This window comes from Medicago sativa, chromosome 5, assembly GCF_051527215.1.
Source record: "Medicago sativa cultivar Bolivia chromosome 5, Bolivia_mono, whole genome shotgun sequence".
Taxonomy (NCBI): Eukaryota; Viridiplantae; Streptophyta; class Magnoliopsida; order Fabales; family Fabaceae; genus Medicago; species Medicago sativa.
In genome coordinates this window covers 57,008,205-57,028,018 of record NC_140753.1, presented here as the reverse complement: position 1 = coordinate 57,028,018, position 19,814 = coordinate 57,008,205, and the positions used below count along the sequence as shown (strand labels likewise).

Genomic DNA, 19,814 nt, shown 5'->3' with positions numbered 1-19,814 from the left:
ATAAATTAAAAGGATAGATAACACCTGATTTGAACCTAAGCTCTCATTACAAAATGATGAGTGTCGCGGAGCCGTCGGAAGCAACTATGAATATTTTTTGGTGGAAAAGGTGAAATGACTCAAAATTAAAATGAAGTGGAGAAATGGAATGGATAGACAGGGACGCCACACTTTCTAATCCAAGAAAGTGATAAGTCTATGGATGCGAGGATCGCCACAAGAAAATAATTTCTTGATAAGATCAAGGATGGTTCAATCCAGAACCACAAGAGACAAAGTTCTCAATACACATATGTGTAAAATTCTATAAAATTCAACTTGTTTACATATCATTTTCGTGCTCTATTTATATGAGCTTATTACATGATGATTTTGACTCTAAAACTCTTAGAAAATTAAAGGAAATGCAGCCACTAATTACAATAATGTTTTGGTGGTTGATTAATGCAAATAAAAGGTTACAACATGACTCTCTAAGTTGGTGGCTAATCAATGCATGAGGAGGTTACATATTCATTTGCACATTGATTTGTGAAGGTTTATCATTTCTAGACGTTACAATTCCACAAACCCCACCTTTAATTCTTCAGCTTACACACTTTAACCACGTTTTCAATTTACAGCTCATTCTACACCATTAAATATTCCGAATTTGCTCTTGAGTCCAGCAGACTAAATGTAGAGAATTTCGTAAGCTTTCCAACGAGTTAAAGATCACCTCAAACGGACATCCAGAGCTCCAGATATAGCCAAAACAAGACAGACATATCATGACCTACGAAAATAAAACTTTGAACCCAAAATTAATTCGGTTCTTTTATTCCACAATGAATTTATTATTTTTTTCAAGACAGAGAATTTTAGGATCACATCATAAGTGTGTTGCAGAACAATTGGGACTCGACCTTGATGCTCCGATACCAGCGCACTGTAAGCCGAGCTCACTTGTTGTTCAGTATTTGATGTATATCTTATAAAATATTAATTAATGTATGCTGTGAAAATCAACCTCTGATATCTTCTTCCGAAGTTCATTGTGTGTATATTGGCATTCAAATACCATCTTTTTGGGAAGTAAATGATTTCTAGTGTTCAAAGTTGATACATATCTGCATATTCCTAATCTCTCTCTCTTGGTGATTTATATTTTGATATATATGTTTCTCACTTTTCATTACTACACTGTGTTGATAAAACTCCTATTATCTTTGCAGATGCCGATTATTTTTACAATCAGGTACTGTGTGTTCTACAATGTTTGCCCTTTTAACTTCTAGTCAAATGCTTTGATGACCACAACATTATATAAATATCAACTTGAAACTTTTGTTTATTGAAACTTTTGTTGTAGGCTACTCCTTCCCCATAAGGATCATTCAATTTATATTATTCAGATTCAGAATTAGCCAAAATCGATCCACTCGATTTCCCACGGGAACCTACTCCACCAATGGAATTTCGATTTGCATCTCGTAACCCTCCATCATCTCCTTCTGATGGAGATCTTGGGTCTGATGATGACTCAGATGGTCTAGGGGGGCCGATAACAAGTTCCAAGACAAAGAAAAGGGAAGAAGCGTACAAAAAACAGCTTGAACTCGAGTACCGCCCTGATGCAAAAACTGCCAAATGGCTCAAAATGCTTGATGACGACAAGGCCAAGAGGGAACCAACTATTTGATTTTAGCACTTCATTTACTTAAGACTTTATTTCTAATTTCCAGTTTAGTTAATTTTGTGATAACTTATGCGACGAACCAGACATATTCCTAAAAAGAACGTGCTTTATGTATTATTGTAAAATGTCTAATATATATATTGTACAACTGTTGTCCTACGTCATATTGATTGATGTTCTGAATTTCTAAAAATTTCCAATTACATGAATGTTTGCAGTTAAATTAGTCTTAAAAATGTAACCAAAAAAAAAAATTAGTCTTAAAAAAATGTATGTAGCATTGAAGTGAAATTCTATTTCCCCCAAAAAAAAAAAACTGTTCTTTTAATTAATGTTACTAATTCTATAAGTGTTTGCATTTATATCATTAATCACTCCAAAACTATATTAATGGTCTCGATTTCTGTTGAGAAATTGTGAAGAACATTGTGAAATAAAAGTTCTCATTTTATTTTTTTAAGGTAATACAAGTTGTCAATTTAGATACTGTTACACATTGTTTCTTACAACATATATATAGAAAGGAAAGAAAGAAAGAAAAAAGGATACAGGCGACACAATATTATGCAAATGATGGGTTCATTTGAGTTTTTAACGTGGTTTTTATTAAAGCAAAAATTAGTACAACTTTTTTAGTTTTAGCATTCGAGATACTCTTACACCTGTAATCATCAAATGGAAGCTATTTTCTAATTGTCAATGGAAACAAAAGTTCCTACTTGTTTTCAAATAAGCATAAAAAGAAAAAATAACAACATTGGAAGCAACTTTGCTCGAGGACAGAATGAAAGGCAAAATAATTGATTTGACATACTTGTAGTTTATCTCTTAAGCCTCCTAATGCAGTACCTCCCCAGCTTTGGAATTATAAATTCCAACAGGTAGACCATAGCATACCAAAGATCCCCGTGATATGACTGAATGAACGAAACTGCTACGCGCCTGGACTAGAATTGCCCCAATTCTTCTTCTGTCACTCTCGCTCAGTTCTAAGTCTTTCGAGATTTCTTTAAATAAAGTCTCAGCAAATAAACACAGCTCCGATTCCAACATTACCCATAAATTTGCAACGGTGAATGGAGAACCAGCTCTCAGATATGACAGAGGAGTACCCACTGGGGCATAACAGCCTTGCAATGTTAAACGCCCACTAGAGCATCCCATCAAAAATGCAGCAGCACATTTCTTTAACTTCTTTATCTTATCGTCGGGAATATACTTCTTTCCTGTAAAACAAATTACATTACCCTTATAAATATACGACACATGTATCCAATACACACACATAGAAAGATATGTAGGACTTGTGACAAATATATTGTGTTATATAACTTTTCAAGCTTTACCAGATCCATGTCCAAAATAAAAAAAAAGTATCATGGCTTCCCAATGCTGCAGCCAATTCCTCGACAGTGGGCTTAGAATTCGTCTTTCCCTATAAAGTAAAAAAAAAATTAATGAAAAATGAAGGCATAAATATTTACTATACATCTAGTGGCTCTTCTCTACTATTTTTGTCAAGTTTAAACATATATAATACCTGAAGTTTTTTCTCTTCAAAATGGTCTTTAAACGTTCTTTCATATCTATTAAGAGTACCATCGGGATTCAATACAAAATAAGCAAAAAGAGGATCTATCAATGGAAAGGGTGATAAACTGTTTTCCATTTGTTTCTTGTTGTCGCATTTATCAAGAAGAATGAATATGCTAGTAACAGACGGCATGCGATAAACCTCCTTATTCATTACTGCAGACAATCTTTCCCAAGGAAGCATCTGTCACAACAGTATAGTTTATCAATAATTTAGTCAGATAAATAGGTTAAAAACCTATTAGACTACATGTTACTCCACATATACAATTTGATTTTATATATATATATTGTTTATTCGAATGTCAGTTAGTATAAAGCACATGTGCTTGATAAATGATCAGAAAGAAATAACCAATACTCATTTTTACAATGAATGTAGAATGAATGAAAAAAAGTAGAAGCAATTCATTATTTTCCTACATCATATCGCTAAATAATGTAATTCCAAATGGCACAAACAGAAGAATTTAATGCCTAAAACTACTGGTATTTTATAACATTGCATAAACAAGTCAGGAACATTTCACTTACTTGTACTTCATAATCCAACACAAGTGTTATTGGATCTACCGCATCCGTAAGAGTTAAGCATTTCGATGGACCAAGCCACAAATTTTCAATGTCTCTGAAAAGGTGTGACAATTGTACAAAGATAAAAATTAGTATCTTTAAATTTAAAACTATTTCTCTCGACCATGTAACAATGCATTTGTAAATGATACGACTTTAATTTATCAAATTAAAAAAAATAATTAACAGAATTTTTTTTATTGATACGGAACCCACCCACAGCCAAAGATGAGCTATTGATTGAAACAAAACAGAACTATGAATCGTAAATTCCATCAAAGGCAAATTCAGCCAGCACCACAAAGTCAAATAAGCACAAATATGCCAGAACAAAAAAACAGTGTGTCACCCAACTAGCACCCAAACTGCTTGAAAACAGAACACAGTCCAAAAGGACCTCTCCTGCCACACCAAAACTCCAGTAAACCCTGTCAGCCACCAGAGGCTAAACGCCTCGCCAAAGCAAATCACCAGAGTCCAATGTCATTCATATAAAAACTTGGACTTTTCGCCATCCTATCTAAGAACCACTTCCAAGACAAAGTCTTTCAATTGAACACATCATTCTTGAAACTCCACAAAATTCAAACTGCAGCATGCCATATCAAAAGATATCCTCTCATTTTCGATTATTGCGACCTGATTCCAACAACATGGACACGAGCAAAAACAGGTCACCCAAAACAACAATCACCTGACCCAACCAATGGAACAACTGGTATCGAACCTCCATAGAGTAATCACAGTGAAGCTAAAGGTAGGGAGTCGATTCCAAATTCCCCTCACACAAACGACACAGAACATCTTTATCTACTAAAGCATTTCCTCTACCAATGAGCTAATCAGAAGTCGCTATCCTGTAAAAAAGTGATCGCCAAGTAAAAGCCACCACCTTAGACGATGCCGAGATCCTCCAAATATTCTTAAACACCTGAAGCTTGCCAGGGAGACAGGGTCGTTGTGTCCCCTTGCTTACTATCAAGCAAGCAATAAGTAGACCTCCCCTGAAAACTTCCCATTAGTTCTATATAACCACCTCCATGAATCTTCGTCACTCCCTTGCATCTAGAATCTAATAGGGCAAAACTCCACCATTTGTTCTTCCTCCTAGACAAACAACTGCCTCCTCCAATTTAGCACCCACCTCCACCCTACCTAGTGAGTTTTCCTCCTCCCTCCAAGGCCCCCCAAAGAAAATTTCTTTGGATTTTTAGAACATCCTTCCAAAGTCCAACCGGAATTTCATATGATAGATAGAAAACTGGAAACATTTAAGACCGAGTTCAACAATACCACACGCCCACCCAAACTCACACACATATTACCCCAATAATTGAGCGTTTTTCTTAAAACTGTCAACATAGGCTCCCAAGTGGACATCCTCCTTGGATCTGCCCCAACCGGGAGCCCCGGATACCAAAGGGACCAAGCCCCTCCTAAAATTAAGAAAATCTGCTCCTAACTTCAAGAAAGGATCACTAACATTAGCACTCATCAGACAACTCCTTCATGAATTCACTTTCAATCCTGAAGCATTTCAAGAGCCCTTATAATAGCATTCAAAATCTAAAGATTTTCTATAGTCGCATCTCCAATACAAAGTGTGTCATCCACATATTGCAAATGCGAGACAACCGAGCTCCCATCCCTTAAACTATAACCAGAAAACTTCCCCAAACACACAACTTTCCTCATATGAGCTCCAAATCCCTCTGCTACCAAAAGGAAAGGGAGCGGTTCCAACGAATCCCCTTGTTACAATCCCCACTTAATCGGGACCTCCCGTATAGGAATGCCATTCACCAACACCGACAAGTTCTTGATGCATACACACGCCTACATCCAACTCCTCCATAAGTTTGGGAAACCAAACCTCCCTAGCATATAACCTAGGGACCCCCCATTCCACCGAGTCATAGGCCTTAAAATCAACCTTTAGGATCAAGCAATCTTTTCCCTTCTACCATCATCAATCACCTTATTAACCACAACCACTCCATCCACCAACTGACGCCCCTTTAGGAAATCTGACTGCTCAACAAACACAACACTACTTATCACCTAACTAGTCTAGTTGCAAATACCTTAGCCACAAGTTTGTACAAACATCCCAACAACGAAATTGAACAGAAGTCACCTAACCCAAATGACAACTAAACCTTAGGAATCAGAGTTTTGCAGCATGAACTTTTGTAAAAAAGTAAGGACTAAAATTGGTAACAGAAATTTAGAGGACCAAAGTTTGAAGAAATATTTTAGAGAGACTAAAAATGAAAGTTTTTTTTTCCTTAAAGAAAAAAATGAAAGTTATTATATCTAGAGAGAATAAAAACCTATTTAACTTAAAATTATATAATCTCGCTTTTAGTACAAGTTGTTCAACCATGGTGAAAGGATGCAAAAATGATATAAAGGTTGCATACCTCAAAAATCTTCCAAGACGTTCATCAAAGCTTGCAGCCCGACTCATCACAAACTCCCTTTCTGGATTTGACGATAAAATTTCCCGCAACATGTAGTAATACTGTTGTGAAATGTTTTTGAATATTGGGGAAATTTTATCCACAACTGTATTACCCCATGGGCACACCCATAGTTTGGTAGTTTTCTTGTATTTACCAGACGTGTCTGAACCAGTAAGTCATAAAATGTTAGAAATTACCCCATCAGACATCATAAGGCTTAATAATTATATGTTGCATACAAATTATGTACCTCCTGAAATAGGATTTAGTGGAAGTAACTCCACAACAGGTTTTGCTCTAGCACTTCGTTGGGATATGAGCATCCATGCCTCAACATTAGTGGGATGACCAAATTTCTTTAACAAACTTTTGTATTCATGTCCAAGAACACTTATACAAATAATTGTTGTTGGTGGAAGACCATCCAAAAACATGGTGACATGGTTTTCAAGATCTTCAATTGTCTTAGGAAGCCTGCAACAAGAAGCAACGCAGACGATGAGTGGATTTCTTCATGCTATATATGATTTTATTTTTTTTCTTTATAATCCAATAAGAGTGACCTTTAATTACCTGAGTAACTCCAATGTTTTTTCTTTTATGCAAGGAGATGCATCAATATTTGGACCCTGCAATTGAACTTATGTTATTATCGTTCAATGGGATGTGTGTCATAAACTACAAAAGCAACATACAATATTGAAAAAGAGGCACACAGTATTGTGGTGCATTTGACAAGGGAGACACATATGTGGCAACTTAATTAATGACATGACATTGTCTAGGTTGATTTTGATTTAATTATCATTTCATCAGAATATAAATTAATCTATATAACAAGCAATCAAATTTGATGTAAAACACTATCTACATGCATGGATTCTCACTTAATAACTCATTTTCATGTCATCAATTCAATTGCCACATAATGTTTACTTGGCATATCATCAAAAAGCAACCTCAAAAATGCATATGTGGGGAAAGATGTTGGACATTTCGAAAATTGGGAGACCAAAATCGTGAATTTAAAAATAGAAGACGAAAATTGAAAATAAAGCAAAATAAAAGGACTAAAATAGCATTTATGCTGTTATTTTATCTATAAGACACAATATTGTTCAATATAATATAACACTATTTTATCAATTAATCTTGTTAAAGATTCTAATTATGATGATCGTAAGAATGTTTAAACTCATCTTATTCTTGTCAATGAAAGTTTATGAAATTATTATTTCAATATATACTTATTTGTTATGTTTAGAATGTCGGGTTAGTGAAATAACGTGGTTTGTATTGTTTTATGATTCAATTTTAAAGATCTTTGGGTGACTTTTTTATATAAGTTACAATTTTATTTTGTTATTTATTAGTATATTCTATAAATAAAGAGTCAATTTAGTCCCTAAACTATCACTTTCTCACAAATTTAGTCCCTAAACTATTAAGACGAACTAATAGGTTCCTAAACTATAGTTTCACCCATCAATTTGCTCACTCGGCAATTGGTTCAAAGACCAATTTGATGGATGGAAGTATACTTTACGGACCTTTTAGTTGATTTCGATAGTTTAGGAACAAATTCGTGAAAAATTAATAGTTTATGGACTAAATTGATAGTTTTTATTAGTTAAAGTGCGAGTAACAGGTACTTAGGTACCTAAAGAATACAAGTAAATTTTTTTTTTTTCAAATTACAAATATGAGGATCGATACTGTAGTATCCGACCCAGAATCCATTGCCATCTTACATATCCAAGAGGCAATGCCCTTGGTGCAAACATTCTGCGGATGTAACTTGTATCTACCAAATAAATATGAAAACTAAAAGTATAAAGAAAAGAGAATGCTTGGAAGCACATGACTTTTTCTTAGGTAGAAATAAAACTTGCAGTAGAAATCTGAGTATACCTTGAATGCGTCTGAGAGAAATTGAGAAGAAACATGTCTTCCTATTGACGCTTGATGGAAGTAAAAAGCACAACATTCTTTACTCAAATCATTGCTGAAAGGCAACCGCGGAGATTGTTTACGCAAGGAGTGACTTTGAAATATCACAGTAAGTAATTTGGAAACCTGTTGCAGCATCATTAGCATGTTAATTAAGGTTATAAACTGCTAGATTAATAAAAGAACAATAGAGAAGGGAAGGAGAGATTAAAAACCTAAAGTTTGGAATTAAGCAACTTTACATGTAATTGCACTCCATAAAACCATGTAAGTCAGCAAGTTCATTACAAACAATAACGTAAGTCAGAAAGCTCATCACAAACAATAACCTAAGTATATATATAACAAAATATCATATTAAATTCTAATGTTCTTAAATTTTGAATTTATATATCTTTTGTGAATGGGATACTCTCCATTACAACCAATGCGGGTTTCTATATTGGGAAATTCTACTTAATTTCGGTTATCAACTTGAATGCGGATACATACATAGTAGGATCCTGCATTTATGAAATGTTGATTTCAGCTACCTCAATAGTCTATAAAGAGTTAAGTCCAAGATATACATTCTTCAGATTCATATTTGTTTCCTGCTTTGAGCATTTTCATGACAAGTGTTTACTAATCTAAAAATCATCGTGAATAATTAGGACAAATTTGATTTGATTCAATTAGTCCAGTATTTATTCGTTGTTTTATTTCCCTAACCATGTGATAGTATATCTATATATTTGAGGTGTACGTAATCACTCTCTGTAAATCAATCAAATTAAGAGAACTTTCTCAAACAACAAGTAACAACTCAGGCAATAATTATTATGAAACCATACCCAAATTAAGCAAAAACGATTATATAATAAGATAAAGAGTATGACCTCCTGTGAAACTATAGGAACATCCCCGGATCGTACAAATGCTTGAATCAGCCAATAAGTTATTTCTTCAGGCATGATTGAAGATTGATTGCTGAAAATTTTACTGTTGGGAAAAACCAAAAAGCACAAAGTATAAGAATATTTGCTATAAGATGATATGTTTCCAAAGCAGCAATGGCATAAACTTTATAAATATAGGGAGATACACTTCTATGATCCACTATATATTCGTAGACAAATACCAACTTTGCGCTATGTCCATAAACTGTGCTTTGCATTTCATTATTACAATCAAGATGATTCACATTGAAAGACCCAATTAATTTCAGAAAACCTGTCATAAAGTATCATGTACATTATCATTTAACCATTACCTCACAGAATCAGAATGGTCGTCCTTCATAACATGCCAACAAATGTCGTGAATAATTTCAGCACGTTCAATAGCAAATATATCATTTGTGGTCCCTAATCCAACCAAATGACGAAAGTGATCTGGAGCAATGGATGAAAATGTATATTGTAATGCATTCTTGCCAACCAAAACTGATATTCTTCTTAAAAGACTTCTCTGTACTTCATCAATTTTGTTGGACTTTGCAAAATATTTCCCTGTAAATGATCAATCGCATTAGAAAAGAGCCAAATTATTGTACATCAAAACTAAATCAAGGCGCAGACCTCAAAAAGGAGGGATAACTTCTCAATCATACAATATAACATAAATTACATGCCAGTTGTGTACACTTTCACGTTTAAAAAAGTATGTAGTTATATGAAGAAGATTTTATTGGCAAGCTAATTATCAACAACAATAATTAGGAAGTTACGTTTTTTGCTTGGAGATTACTCCCGGATACAGTCAATCACTTAACAGTGACTGTTACTACTCAAACTTACATTCACAAAGAATTCCAACCCATAAACACAATAATAGTGTAGGAGAATCGGGAATAAGATTCAATTCTGCTTGATTTTATTTTAATTGATCTGTCATTATTAGTCCTAATCAATGGGACAAATGCTATTGTATTTTTTTATATAAATATTCTAAAATGTGGTAATAAAGTGTGAAAGTATTATTCCATTACTTTCTACATGATATTAGTTGCTCTAGGTTTTACAATCAAGGACTCCCTTCATTCTTCCTCATAATGCACAGCAATGTGTGGAAGCGAGCCATTATGTGTGCTGCCACCAACGTTGTTACTAGCGACAGAACAATGTGACCAACAACGGTATGAATAGAGTTTTTTAACATAGAAAATATGTGGCAATTATTCAGAAGGAATGAATGCTTCTTCAGATAAAACTCCAATAAACGAGCCGTGCCAAATTATACTATAACCACTACAAAAAAACGCGTTAATTCCGGCGGTTTTGTACCGGCGGTCCCTGTAAACCGCCACTATATCCGGTGTATTGCGGCAGTTTTTCTAGCCGCCGCTATCTACTGTACATTGCGGCGGTTTTGACCGCCAGTATTAACAAAATTTTGTTGCATAATTTACATTATATATTATGGCATTTTAGACTGCCGATATCAACCATTTTAATTTTCCTAACCTCACAATATTTGGCGCACTAACTTCCCTCTTTTTTTTCCCAATTTTATAGAAAATCCCTCCATCTTTTTCTTTTGTCCTTTTCTGTGGACAGAAAATATTTTATAACAAAACTTATATCTTTTTCCAAACCTTCTCTCTTATATCTTTTTCCAAACCTTCTCCATGTTCCAAAAACCCTCAAACACGTTTCCATCTCTTCTAAAACTATAACTAACCCTTTCTTCCTCAATCTTTCTTTGATTCCCGTCCTTTTCTTCATTGATTCCTCAATCTTTTTCAATTCATTACAAAACCCTCAAACACCCAACCCATTCGATTCCCTCAAACCCAATCTTCAACCGATTGCAAAACCCTCAAAGACCCAAACTATTCCTCAATTTTGCCGATCTGAAACCCTCATCTTTGGTCCCTGTCGAAGTCTTCTCTCAACTTGGTGAGTTTGAAGATTGCTTAGTCTGAAATAGCCAAACCCTCATCTTTGTATTATTCTTTGATTTTAGTTGGTTAACAAGGTTCAATTTTGGTTATAAGGTTCAATTTTGATTATATGATTAAGACTTTCTGCTGTTGGAATTTGTTGTTGTTTTCGTTATTGATTTTTTTGTTCTTGTTTTAGTGGTAGAAAAACTAAGGTTTGTGAAAAGAAACAAGCAGATCTACTGTTGATTATTTGAGGAGGTTTTGATTAAGCTAGAGATTTTGATTATTTGAGGAGGTTTGCTGCCAAATCAGGAGGATTTAGAGGTTTGTGAAAAGGACCCTTTCAAATAACTAACATGTTTTTTATTACTGTTGTTTTATGTGTTTCACTTTTTATGTTTATACAATATGTTCCATCAAATAACACGTTTATGAATTTTTTTTGTTTTATGTTTATTTTATTTCCATTTTTTTTTGTATGTTTTGATGAATAATTACTCTCTAGCTTGGTTATTTTAATTTTGGTTGAGTTCTATTTATTTTTTTTTGGGATATCATAACAACTTTAGATAAACAATGAACTAAGGTGATTCTTTTCCAATTTGTGTACCTTAAATGGTTTCAATTTGTGTGAGATGAGTTCAAACATACTTGTAACCTTAATTTTTTTTGCATATAATGATCTTCTGAATTGATGCCATTTGACTCTACAAAAATCGAAATTTTTGGTTAAATTGTTTATCCTATAGCCTTGTTTAATCGTTTCTCCTAAAGTTTTCTTTGATCTACTTTTCTTACCGGAGCCTTAATTGAAATTCTTTCAACATGATCAAACCACCCTACTTTTCTCTTCAACAATTGGTGTTTGTTTTGTATATATATTTGTTTCCTGTTTGTGTTGAGCATGACTCATAGTCATTGATAAGTGGGAACCGCTCAACTATACTTATTACTTCATTTTAGTTTGTTGGTGGAACCTTTCTACTGTACAATCAAATGATAGAGTATCATTGTTCATATCTTAGTAGTTAGGAGTTGATAAGGGATAAAATAAAGGGAAAATAAGAGTAGTTAAGAGGAGGTAGTGGAGTTTTTTCGTCTCTGTTTGTGCCTGTTTTTGGTGTCTGAGTGGTGCTGTCTGGCTGCTGGTCCAGCAGAAGTGGCAGGCCTATGTTGTTTTTCTGCTATGGTGTGTCTTGTTGTGGCTTGGATTGCATTTTGGGTCCTTGTATTTTTTCTTTTTGGTGTTTTAGGCATGACAGTAAGTTGTGTAACAACTGATGTGTGCAGTTGCTACAACTTCTGTAGTTGATAAGGGATAGAATAAAGGGAAACAAGAGTAGTTAAGATTTGTTACTTGTTTGAGTAGTTAGTTAGCTATTTGGTTAGGTAGAAAATACAAGGATGGAGATGATCATTGAGTATTGTAAAAAAAAGCATAGCTGACCTTTCTGTCATAAGCCAAATTAATTGTAGCCAAAGTATGTTTATACTTTATACTTGCTGCCTCCTCCTCCTCCTCCTCTAGAAATTTTTTCCTTCCTCTAGAGTCTACTTCTAGAAGTGCAACAGTTTCTCAATGACTTATTTTGTCACATACAATTCAACTAACTGAAGTTACATAGATCTTATCCATTGTATATATTAGTTTTTATATTTCTATACTTTTGTTTCTTGCGCAATTCTGTTACTGTTGCGTTATGTGGTCTCTGTCTCTGCATATATCTGTTTCAGCACATTCCCATTTATGCACATGTATTTAGGTCCAAGGCTTTCGATTTACTGCATAATTTGCTCTACTGGTTTATGTGTCTTAATTAGGTTTAGCACAAATCCGGTTTTTGTTGGATTTCTTGGCTGCACGTGTTTTCTGGTTGTTGTGATGCCGGCTCTTTTGGTTTCACTTTTTCTAGGTAAATTCTTGAGGGCTTCCTAATTGCTTTGTTAGATCCAAGAAGTTAATTGAAGTTTATTTTTTTTATCTTCTCGTGCAGTAAACTATCCTCATGTATTTGACCTTGTATGGGATACTACATGGATTCTAAAGATAATTTAAACGATTCCTCCTTTGTTTGTTATGCCCAGTCATCAGTGCTTTGATTTGATTCTCTGTTTTATTAATGTGGTTCTTCTCATACGATTTGGATATCAACATCTAGTGGGGGAATTACTAATTGCTTGAGATTCTTAGGCCAGACTAACATAGGTCCGCAAAAAGTTTGTTTAACTTGTTTTTGCCCGAAGCTAGATGTACACGACATCATGCCATCTTCATGATTTCTCTTTCATTCCAGATTTTTCTATTCTGCTCTATTGGAATCACACGGCACTACTGTTTAGATGTTCTTGATTCTGGTTCTTGCCAATTGCAAAACTTGCTGAATTTCTAGTTTTATAAGAAATAATTTAATGTATATACAAATAAATCTAGTCATTGTAGTCCTCTATAATTGTTGGTTTGATCCCTTGTATTGATGCTCTGATTAGTTTAAAATCAAGTCAATTATGTGGGAGTTCGGCATCCAAATCTAGTCAATATATAGTGGTCTGATTCTTCAAATAATTACATTTTTGTTATAAACTTCATTTGCATTTTTCAAACATTTTCACAAACTACACTTTTCATATTGTAAAATTAGATGACACCACCATTGTGTTGTGGCAGCTGCCATAGGCCACAACACCTATTATATCTGACATAGACCGCAACACCATGTTTTATGGTGATTTTGGATAATACTGTCTTTCAAGCTTTTACTTTGATAATAACTTTTACTTTGCTTAGATTGTTGAATTGGCAATAATATCTTGCTTAATATGAGTTAACAATTATAATATTTTTTGCAGGCATCAAACGTAGGAAGTGAATCTCCAACACCTAATGACATAACTAGATCATCAGATGAAAGCAATGCACGTGGAGCATGAGAGTCCTAATTTTAGTGACATCAGTTGTGTAGTCATATTCATGTTTTGAAACTTGTTATTTTGAGAATAGCTAAAGATGGTGGCAATGGTTTGTGTAACTTTATGTTTGGAGACTTGTTTATGTCTGAGACTTGTTTATTTTGAGAATGGATATTTGTATCAAACTCCACTTGAGTTGAATTATAAATATATCAATGACAATGTTTAAAATTTGTTTGTCCTTTAATTTTGTTAAAAAAATAGAAATGTACAATTATATATTCCTATGAAATAATAATATTATAAATAAAATAATTTCAATTTTTTGAGCATTGTGGCATTTTATATGTCAATTGTGGCAGCTCAATGATTAAATATCAGAAGTAAATTCTGGCAGTTGGACATGCCACTACATGCATAGGTCTCAGGAGTACTTTCTGGCGGTTAAAACCGCCGGTACTTTCTGCATGTTACGGCGGTCAAAAATGCCAGAAACACCTATTGGCTTTGTCACAATTATGTAAATAATGGCGTTTGAAACTGCCGCTATATACAATTAAATTACCGCCACTTTAAACCAAGTATAAAACGGCGGACAACATGGCGGCTACATAAAAACTGCCGCTTTAAACATTGTGGCAGGCAAAATTTCGGCAGTTTTTAAAATGCCAGAATTGTGCATAGTGGCGGCTAAGACCGCCGGAACATTCATTTTTTAGCCGCCGGAAAACACGCGTTTTTTTGTAGTGAACCTATCTTCATATTTTGATTTGTAAATACTTCAAAATATTACAGGAGATGAGCATGCGACATATTTTATCTTTTTATCAATGTACTTTTGTCACAACCACAAGCATTGGCATTTTTCAGAAAAAGTAAAACTACTCCCAACATGATCCGCGAATAGTATAAGACCCCTTACGAACTAAATCTAGTAATAACAATCCAAATAGAGGAAAAGAATGATGTAGTATCAAGAAATGTACTATATACTATATATATATCGACATGTTCCGACTTTGAAGTACACAAGAAATAGATAGCCAATAATTAAAATAGAAGATGGTATCATAATATTAATATCAGGTTAGCAATCCCAAGCGTAAAATGAATTCTTCGTATGCACATTCTACTCAAATGAAACTCAATAACTGCACACCAAAGTTGAGGTTGAGGTTAGAACTCCAAATCAATTTCTTTCACTGGACTATCCTAAAACGGCTCTATTTTGATCAATGTCGCTCCTAATAATACTGCCAATCTAACATCTAGCTTTGGAATTACTTATTATTGGAATCATAATCCATATTCAGTATTATGGAAATGGGGAAATGGTTTCAATTGAAATCACATCCTTCTTAGCTTAAAGTTCGTCTTTAGACCTCTTTGGGCATATTGAACTTTCGAATCTGGACCCCTGAGGCAGGGGAAAGTTCCTAGAATCCATACAGTCTAATTTTTTACTAAGAGTATCTTTATATTGAACTTTTAGCTGACTTTTCAGTTTTCAACCACTACTTACTCATTCTGCACTTTTAGGGGTAATTCAAGTTATACCTATCCATTCGATTTTTTGTTGTTGTTGGAAACTCGGTATCCAGCCCAAGAACTAACTAATATGAGGGGTCCAATCCCACCGTCCACTTGCGGGGTCCCATTTAGAGCCAGAGCTATGCGTGGACACCAAAATTGGCACCACTAGACCAACCCAGACGGGTTTCTATCCATTCAACTTAATTTCTGATATACAAACTTAGTTTGGTCATAGAAAACCAGAGAAAAAGGTTTAACTCAAAATTCAACCTGAACTCTACCTTGGTTTAATGGTTTTACCACTATACCCCTTTTCATATTAATCTAACCTTGATTTAGAACTTATGGAGCAAATCTGAGTTCTACCTGGTTTAACCCCTTGATTCCAAATTCATTTTCACCTATACGAACTATTAATGACGGATTTGTCTAATATGTACAATAAATAGTAGATTTGATCCTTTAAGCCACACATTTCATCCTTAAAGTTGCAATATCGGTTCTAGATATCGAACCAGAGATCTGATTGTTATTTGGTCTATTTTCTTGTATCGTTAGATTTTGGAAAATTAAAACCAAAAGTACAAACATCGTGTCGATATCATTTTTCATTTAAGAGTTATGCCTATTTGAAGTTAGACTAAGTAGAATAGTACTTTAGTATCTTTAACTTAGAAGCTTGTTTGGAATTATAATCGAAATAAAGCTATGAAACTTGGTTTACCACATCATATCTGCGTTCATATGCTGTGAGCAAGCTTATAAATCAACCCTAACTTCTTTGGATCAGCTTGGTATTTTAAAGCAATTATTTTATGCAATATGTAATCTTAAACCCTGCTTTCGAGGCCATTTCTCGAAGTCTTCACATCCTTCCAATTCTTACTATTTTTCCATGTAACAAAGTAGGTAACACCTGTACAAAACCAGTAGTTATTGGAAAACCATGGAATAGCAAAGCCTTGCTTCATTTAATACCTTAAACCAATGCCTGTTTGAATGCCTAAGTGCCACTTTGCCACATAGTTCAAGATTTGCAACACCCTAAGGTTAGCATCATTGTAATATATAAACTTTTGCTTATACATACTTTTGCACATTTAAACCCTAGGGGACATAAGCTCCATACTATGGATTGTCAAGCTCCACACTAAAAACATTCTTAATGACCTTAACCACCATGTCATTCCGTTTTGACCTATACTTTCCCACATAACTGATGAACTATCTCACGTTCTGTGTACCAACTTTTATGCACATCCTTTTGTAACCCAAAATCATGCCTACATACATAAGACAACAAATAATTACACTTCCCTTTATACACTACCTAATCACCTAACTTGGCCTAAACCATCAAATACGTCTTAAAACATAATCAGGAATCATATAACAGTAGCTAATCCCTCAATCATGCATAACTCTAGCACCACATTTGCACCGTTAACACATCATTCAACATGAAAATACAAGTTGAAGCATATAATATCATAAAAATGAACACATCAGACCCTTGGCCCCATAAAATCCACAAATTTTCCTGGGTATCCAACTTTGATCCTTTCAAACAGAAAATTCATTCACACAACACAATATATATGGACATACCAAATATATATCCATAATTTTGATTCAGAATTCTTTCTAGGGAAACTAAATTTTCCTAATTCACTTGTTTCTTCATGCAACAAAATGTAACATAATGATCACTCACTCAAGCTTTTATACTTAGGTTTTCCCAAAGTTCTTTCATCCTTAGGCTCATTTATCAATGCCAATTTCATTTTTTAATCAGAAATTACTAACATGTTAATCCTGATCAACTCGCCCCTAGGATCACCTTACATAAGATTTGGACAATAAACAAAACAATAAGGAAAAGAACATGTTTGGGCAGTGACTTGTACTCTAGACATTAGCAGAAAATTTGTCAGCTTGTAGATACTTACACCCTTCTAAAAAATACTCACGAATAATCTGATCAAACATAAGGATGGAATAGAGAAAGTTACTGACCATTTACGCAGCAAAACACTAGCAGCTAGGTTCCATAATCAATATTACAACAATAATTTAAGTTTTAAGACCAAAGAACAATTCACACCTGATTCCATAAGGCAAGCTTCAAGCCATAATCATGTAACTTGACTTTGTTTTCACTTATACAAGGTCAACTGAACTAAATGCTTGAAATATAAAATTTCTTCACATGTGCTTATGTTAAGTTTAAGTCCAAAAATATCAAAAACAACCGTATAAGGCATTGAACATAACATTTAAATTCGTAATGTATAATTTAAACATGGTTTTTAATTATCCATAGTCAAGCCATGATATTTTATACCCAAAGAAACATATATCCTCCCTTGAAATTCCAAGCTATTTTCAATTCCAAGGAGATACCAACTAGTACGTAGTACATTGGATTAACAATTTTCCAAAAAATAGTATTTAATTCAATTCAAGACTCTTGTATCGTTAATTATTTCTATCAAACCATTCACCATCAATTACAATATCACTATCACATATCTTGAAGCTCAAAACATTTTGAAAACCCAAATCAAGTGTTGAAAACAATAAGCCGTGTAAGGCCTAAATAACAGGCCTAACTCAATTACTTGAAAAATCTAGCAAGGTTAGTTCTAGGTGGCATCTCAACCCTGATGCAAAAAAGGTAAAAGACAGAAGAGATGAAACGGTGCTCATACCTGATCGAGCAAGTAAATTCATCGATATTTTTCTTCTAATGAATTCCCACTTGAGATTAATCAAATCCTTAAGTAACCCTGACTTCACTACTTCGGAGGGTAGACACTGCCAACACCCCATTTTAGAGAAATTGCAGTCTTTTGAACAAGTCAAATATGAAGTGCCGCCTGGCTGTGAAACTTGACTTTTAGAAGGAGACATCACTTCACTCCCAGGAGTGACGAGGGACTCTGTTTTCCTTGCCCTTTTAGGGCTCTTTTCTGCTTTTTCTTCATTCGTGTTTTCAGATCCAGTGCAAGAACATTCAACAGATACTAGACTTCCAGAGTTAAGACCACTGATGGGGTTTGTCCATTCTGAATCAGTCAATTTTTCCAGGGCTAATTCGTACAAATTTCTTTCATTATTTCCGAAATCAATCTTTTCACAAGCATCAGGTTTCTTTTGGCGCAAATCCGCAAGATATTCAATCACAGTAGCCTGCAAAACTAGTTTACATTTCGAGCAACTAAATTTTTTTCCAGACTCTAAAAGTTGGTGAGAAAGTTCAAGTTCCTCTTCTGCCAATTTTAAATTTTGCTGCTGTGTATACAATTTCCCTACAAATCACACAAGTGGCAAATCAATTTTCTATAAATCAAATAATGAAAACTTATCAATCTGGGGGAAGGCTACAAACATACCTAACAGGGAAGAGAAAGCAACAATAAACAAAGGAGAGTTAACTGAAGAAGATATTTTTTTTCCCAATTGGAGATGGGCTACAGCCTCAGCTCCATCACCAATCATTTCATATATCCTCCCAACCTGCATGCATAAGAGATTAAATAGAAATAAGGTACGTCATAGAAATCTTCCAAATAAATTCAATTTCATGAAGGAGAAAGAATCAAACCAAAAGAGTGCTCTCAAGGTAACACTGTAGAATTTTCCACGGACTGATGTACGTCTTATCCAAGTCTCTCGATGGAGAACTAAATGGCAAGATTTCTTCAGCAGCCAACATGATCATTTTCATTAGATCATCAGTTGTGAAATCATCTTCTTCAGTGCGTTCCCCTTTGAACATACCATTGAAGAGTATTGTATGTAATCTGTGAGCTTCTTTTGCTAGTAAAAGTGCCTGTTGTATAAAAAAAAAAAAAAAAAAAAAAAAAAAATGAGATACATGAGTGGACATAAATACAATTATATTCTTATTAAATTCGGTTCGGTATTAACAAAAGAGAAACAATTATATTCTTATTAAATTATGTTTATCTTATTCTAACATAAAGACATACATTCCCTCAAAAAAAAAAAAAAACATAAAGACATACACTAATGTGCTCTTCTATCTACACTTTTACATGGTACTTCATTGTATATATATTAGGGAAATTCTATGGTACATCCAAAATTTTGAGTGTATTGGTACACTAAATCCTTAAATTAAAAGTTAAATGAGTTATTTTTTGAAGAAAAAAATTATTTTCTATCTCCTATAATTATGATAACTAAATCTTATTTACCAAAAACGTCGACGAAATAAAATTTA

General features: G+C 34.0%; 1 protein-coding gene and 2 long non-coding RNA genes across 3 annotated transcripts; 2 read left to right on the top strand and 1 right to left on the bottom strand.

The window, feature by feature from the left end:
* Window positions 1–574: 574 nt before the first annotated feature.
* On the top strand, window positions 575–1,826 carry LOC146923352 (uncharacterized). The gene is made up of 3 exons (XR_015010900.1): window positions 575–930; window positions 1,215–1,237; window positions 1,352–1,826. It is a non-coding gene; the product is annotated as an uncharacterized LOC146923352 (long non-coding RNA).
* A 437-nt stretch (window positions 1,827–2,263) lies between these two features.
* LOC146923350 (separase-like) lies at window positions 2,264–19,402 on the bottom strand. The gene is made up of 13 exons (XM_085708543.1): window positions 19,173–19,402; window positions 18,961–19,084; window positions 18,277–18,876; window positions 9,512–9,749; window positions 9,138–9,240; window positions 8,221–8,385; window positions 6,883–6,938; window positions 6,560–6,783; window positions 6,268–6,472; window positions 3,806–3,899; window positions 3,219–3,455; window positions 3,025–3,113; window positions 2,264–2,904 (listed from the first exon to the last, which is right to left on the bottom strand). Exons 1-13 carry the CDS (start codon window positions 19,344–19,346, stop codon window positions 2,880–2,882), a joined length of 2,334 nt encoding a protein of 777 aa, XP_085564669.1. The 5' UTR covers window positions 19,347–19,402; the 3' UTR covers window positions 2,264–2,879.
* Window positions 10,484–14,263, top strand: LOC146923351 (uncharacterized). The gene is made up of 3 exons (XR_015012898.1): window positions 10,484–11,138; window positions 11,322–11,449; window positions 13,973–14,263. It is a non-coding gene; the product is annotated as an uncharacterized LOC146923351 (long non-coding RNA).
* Window positions 19,403–19,814: the final 412 nt, after the last annotated feature.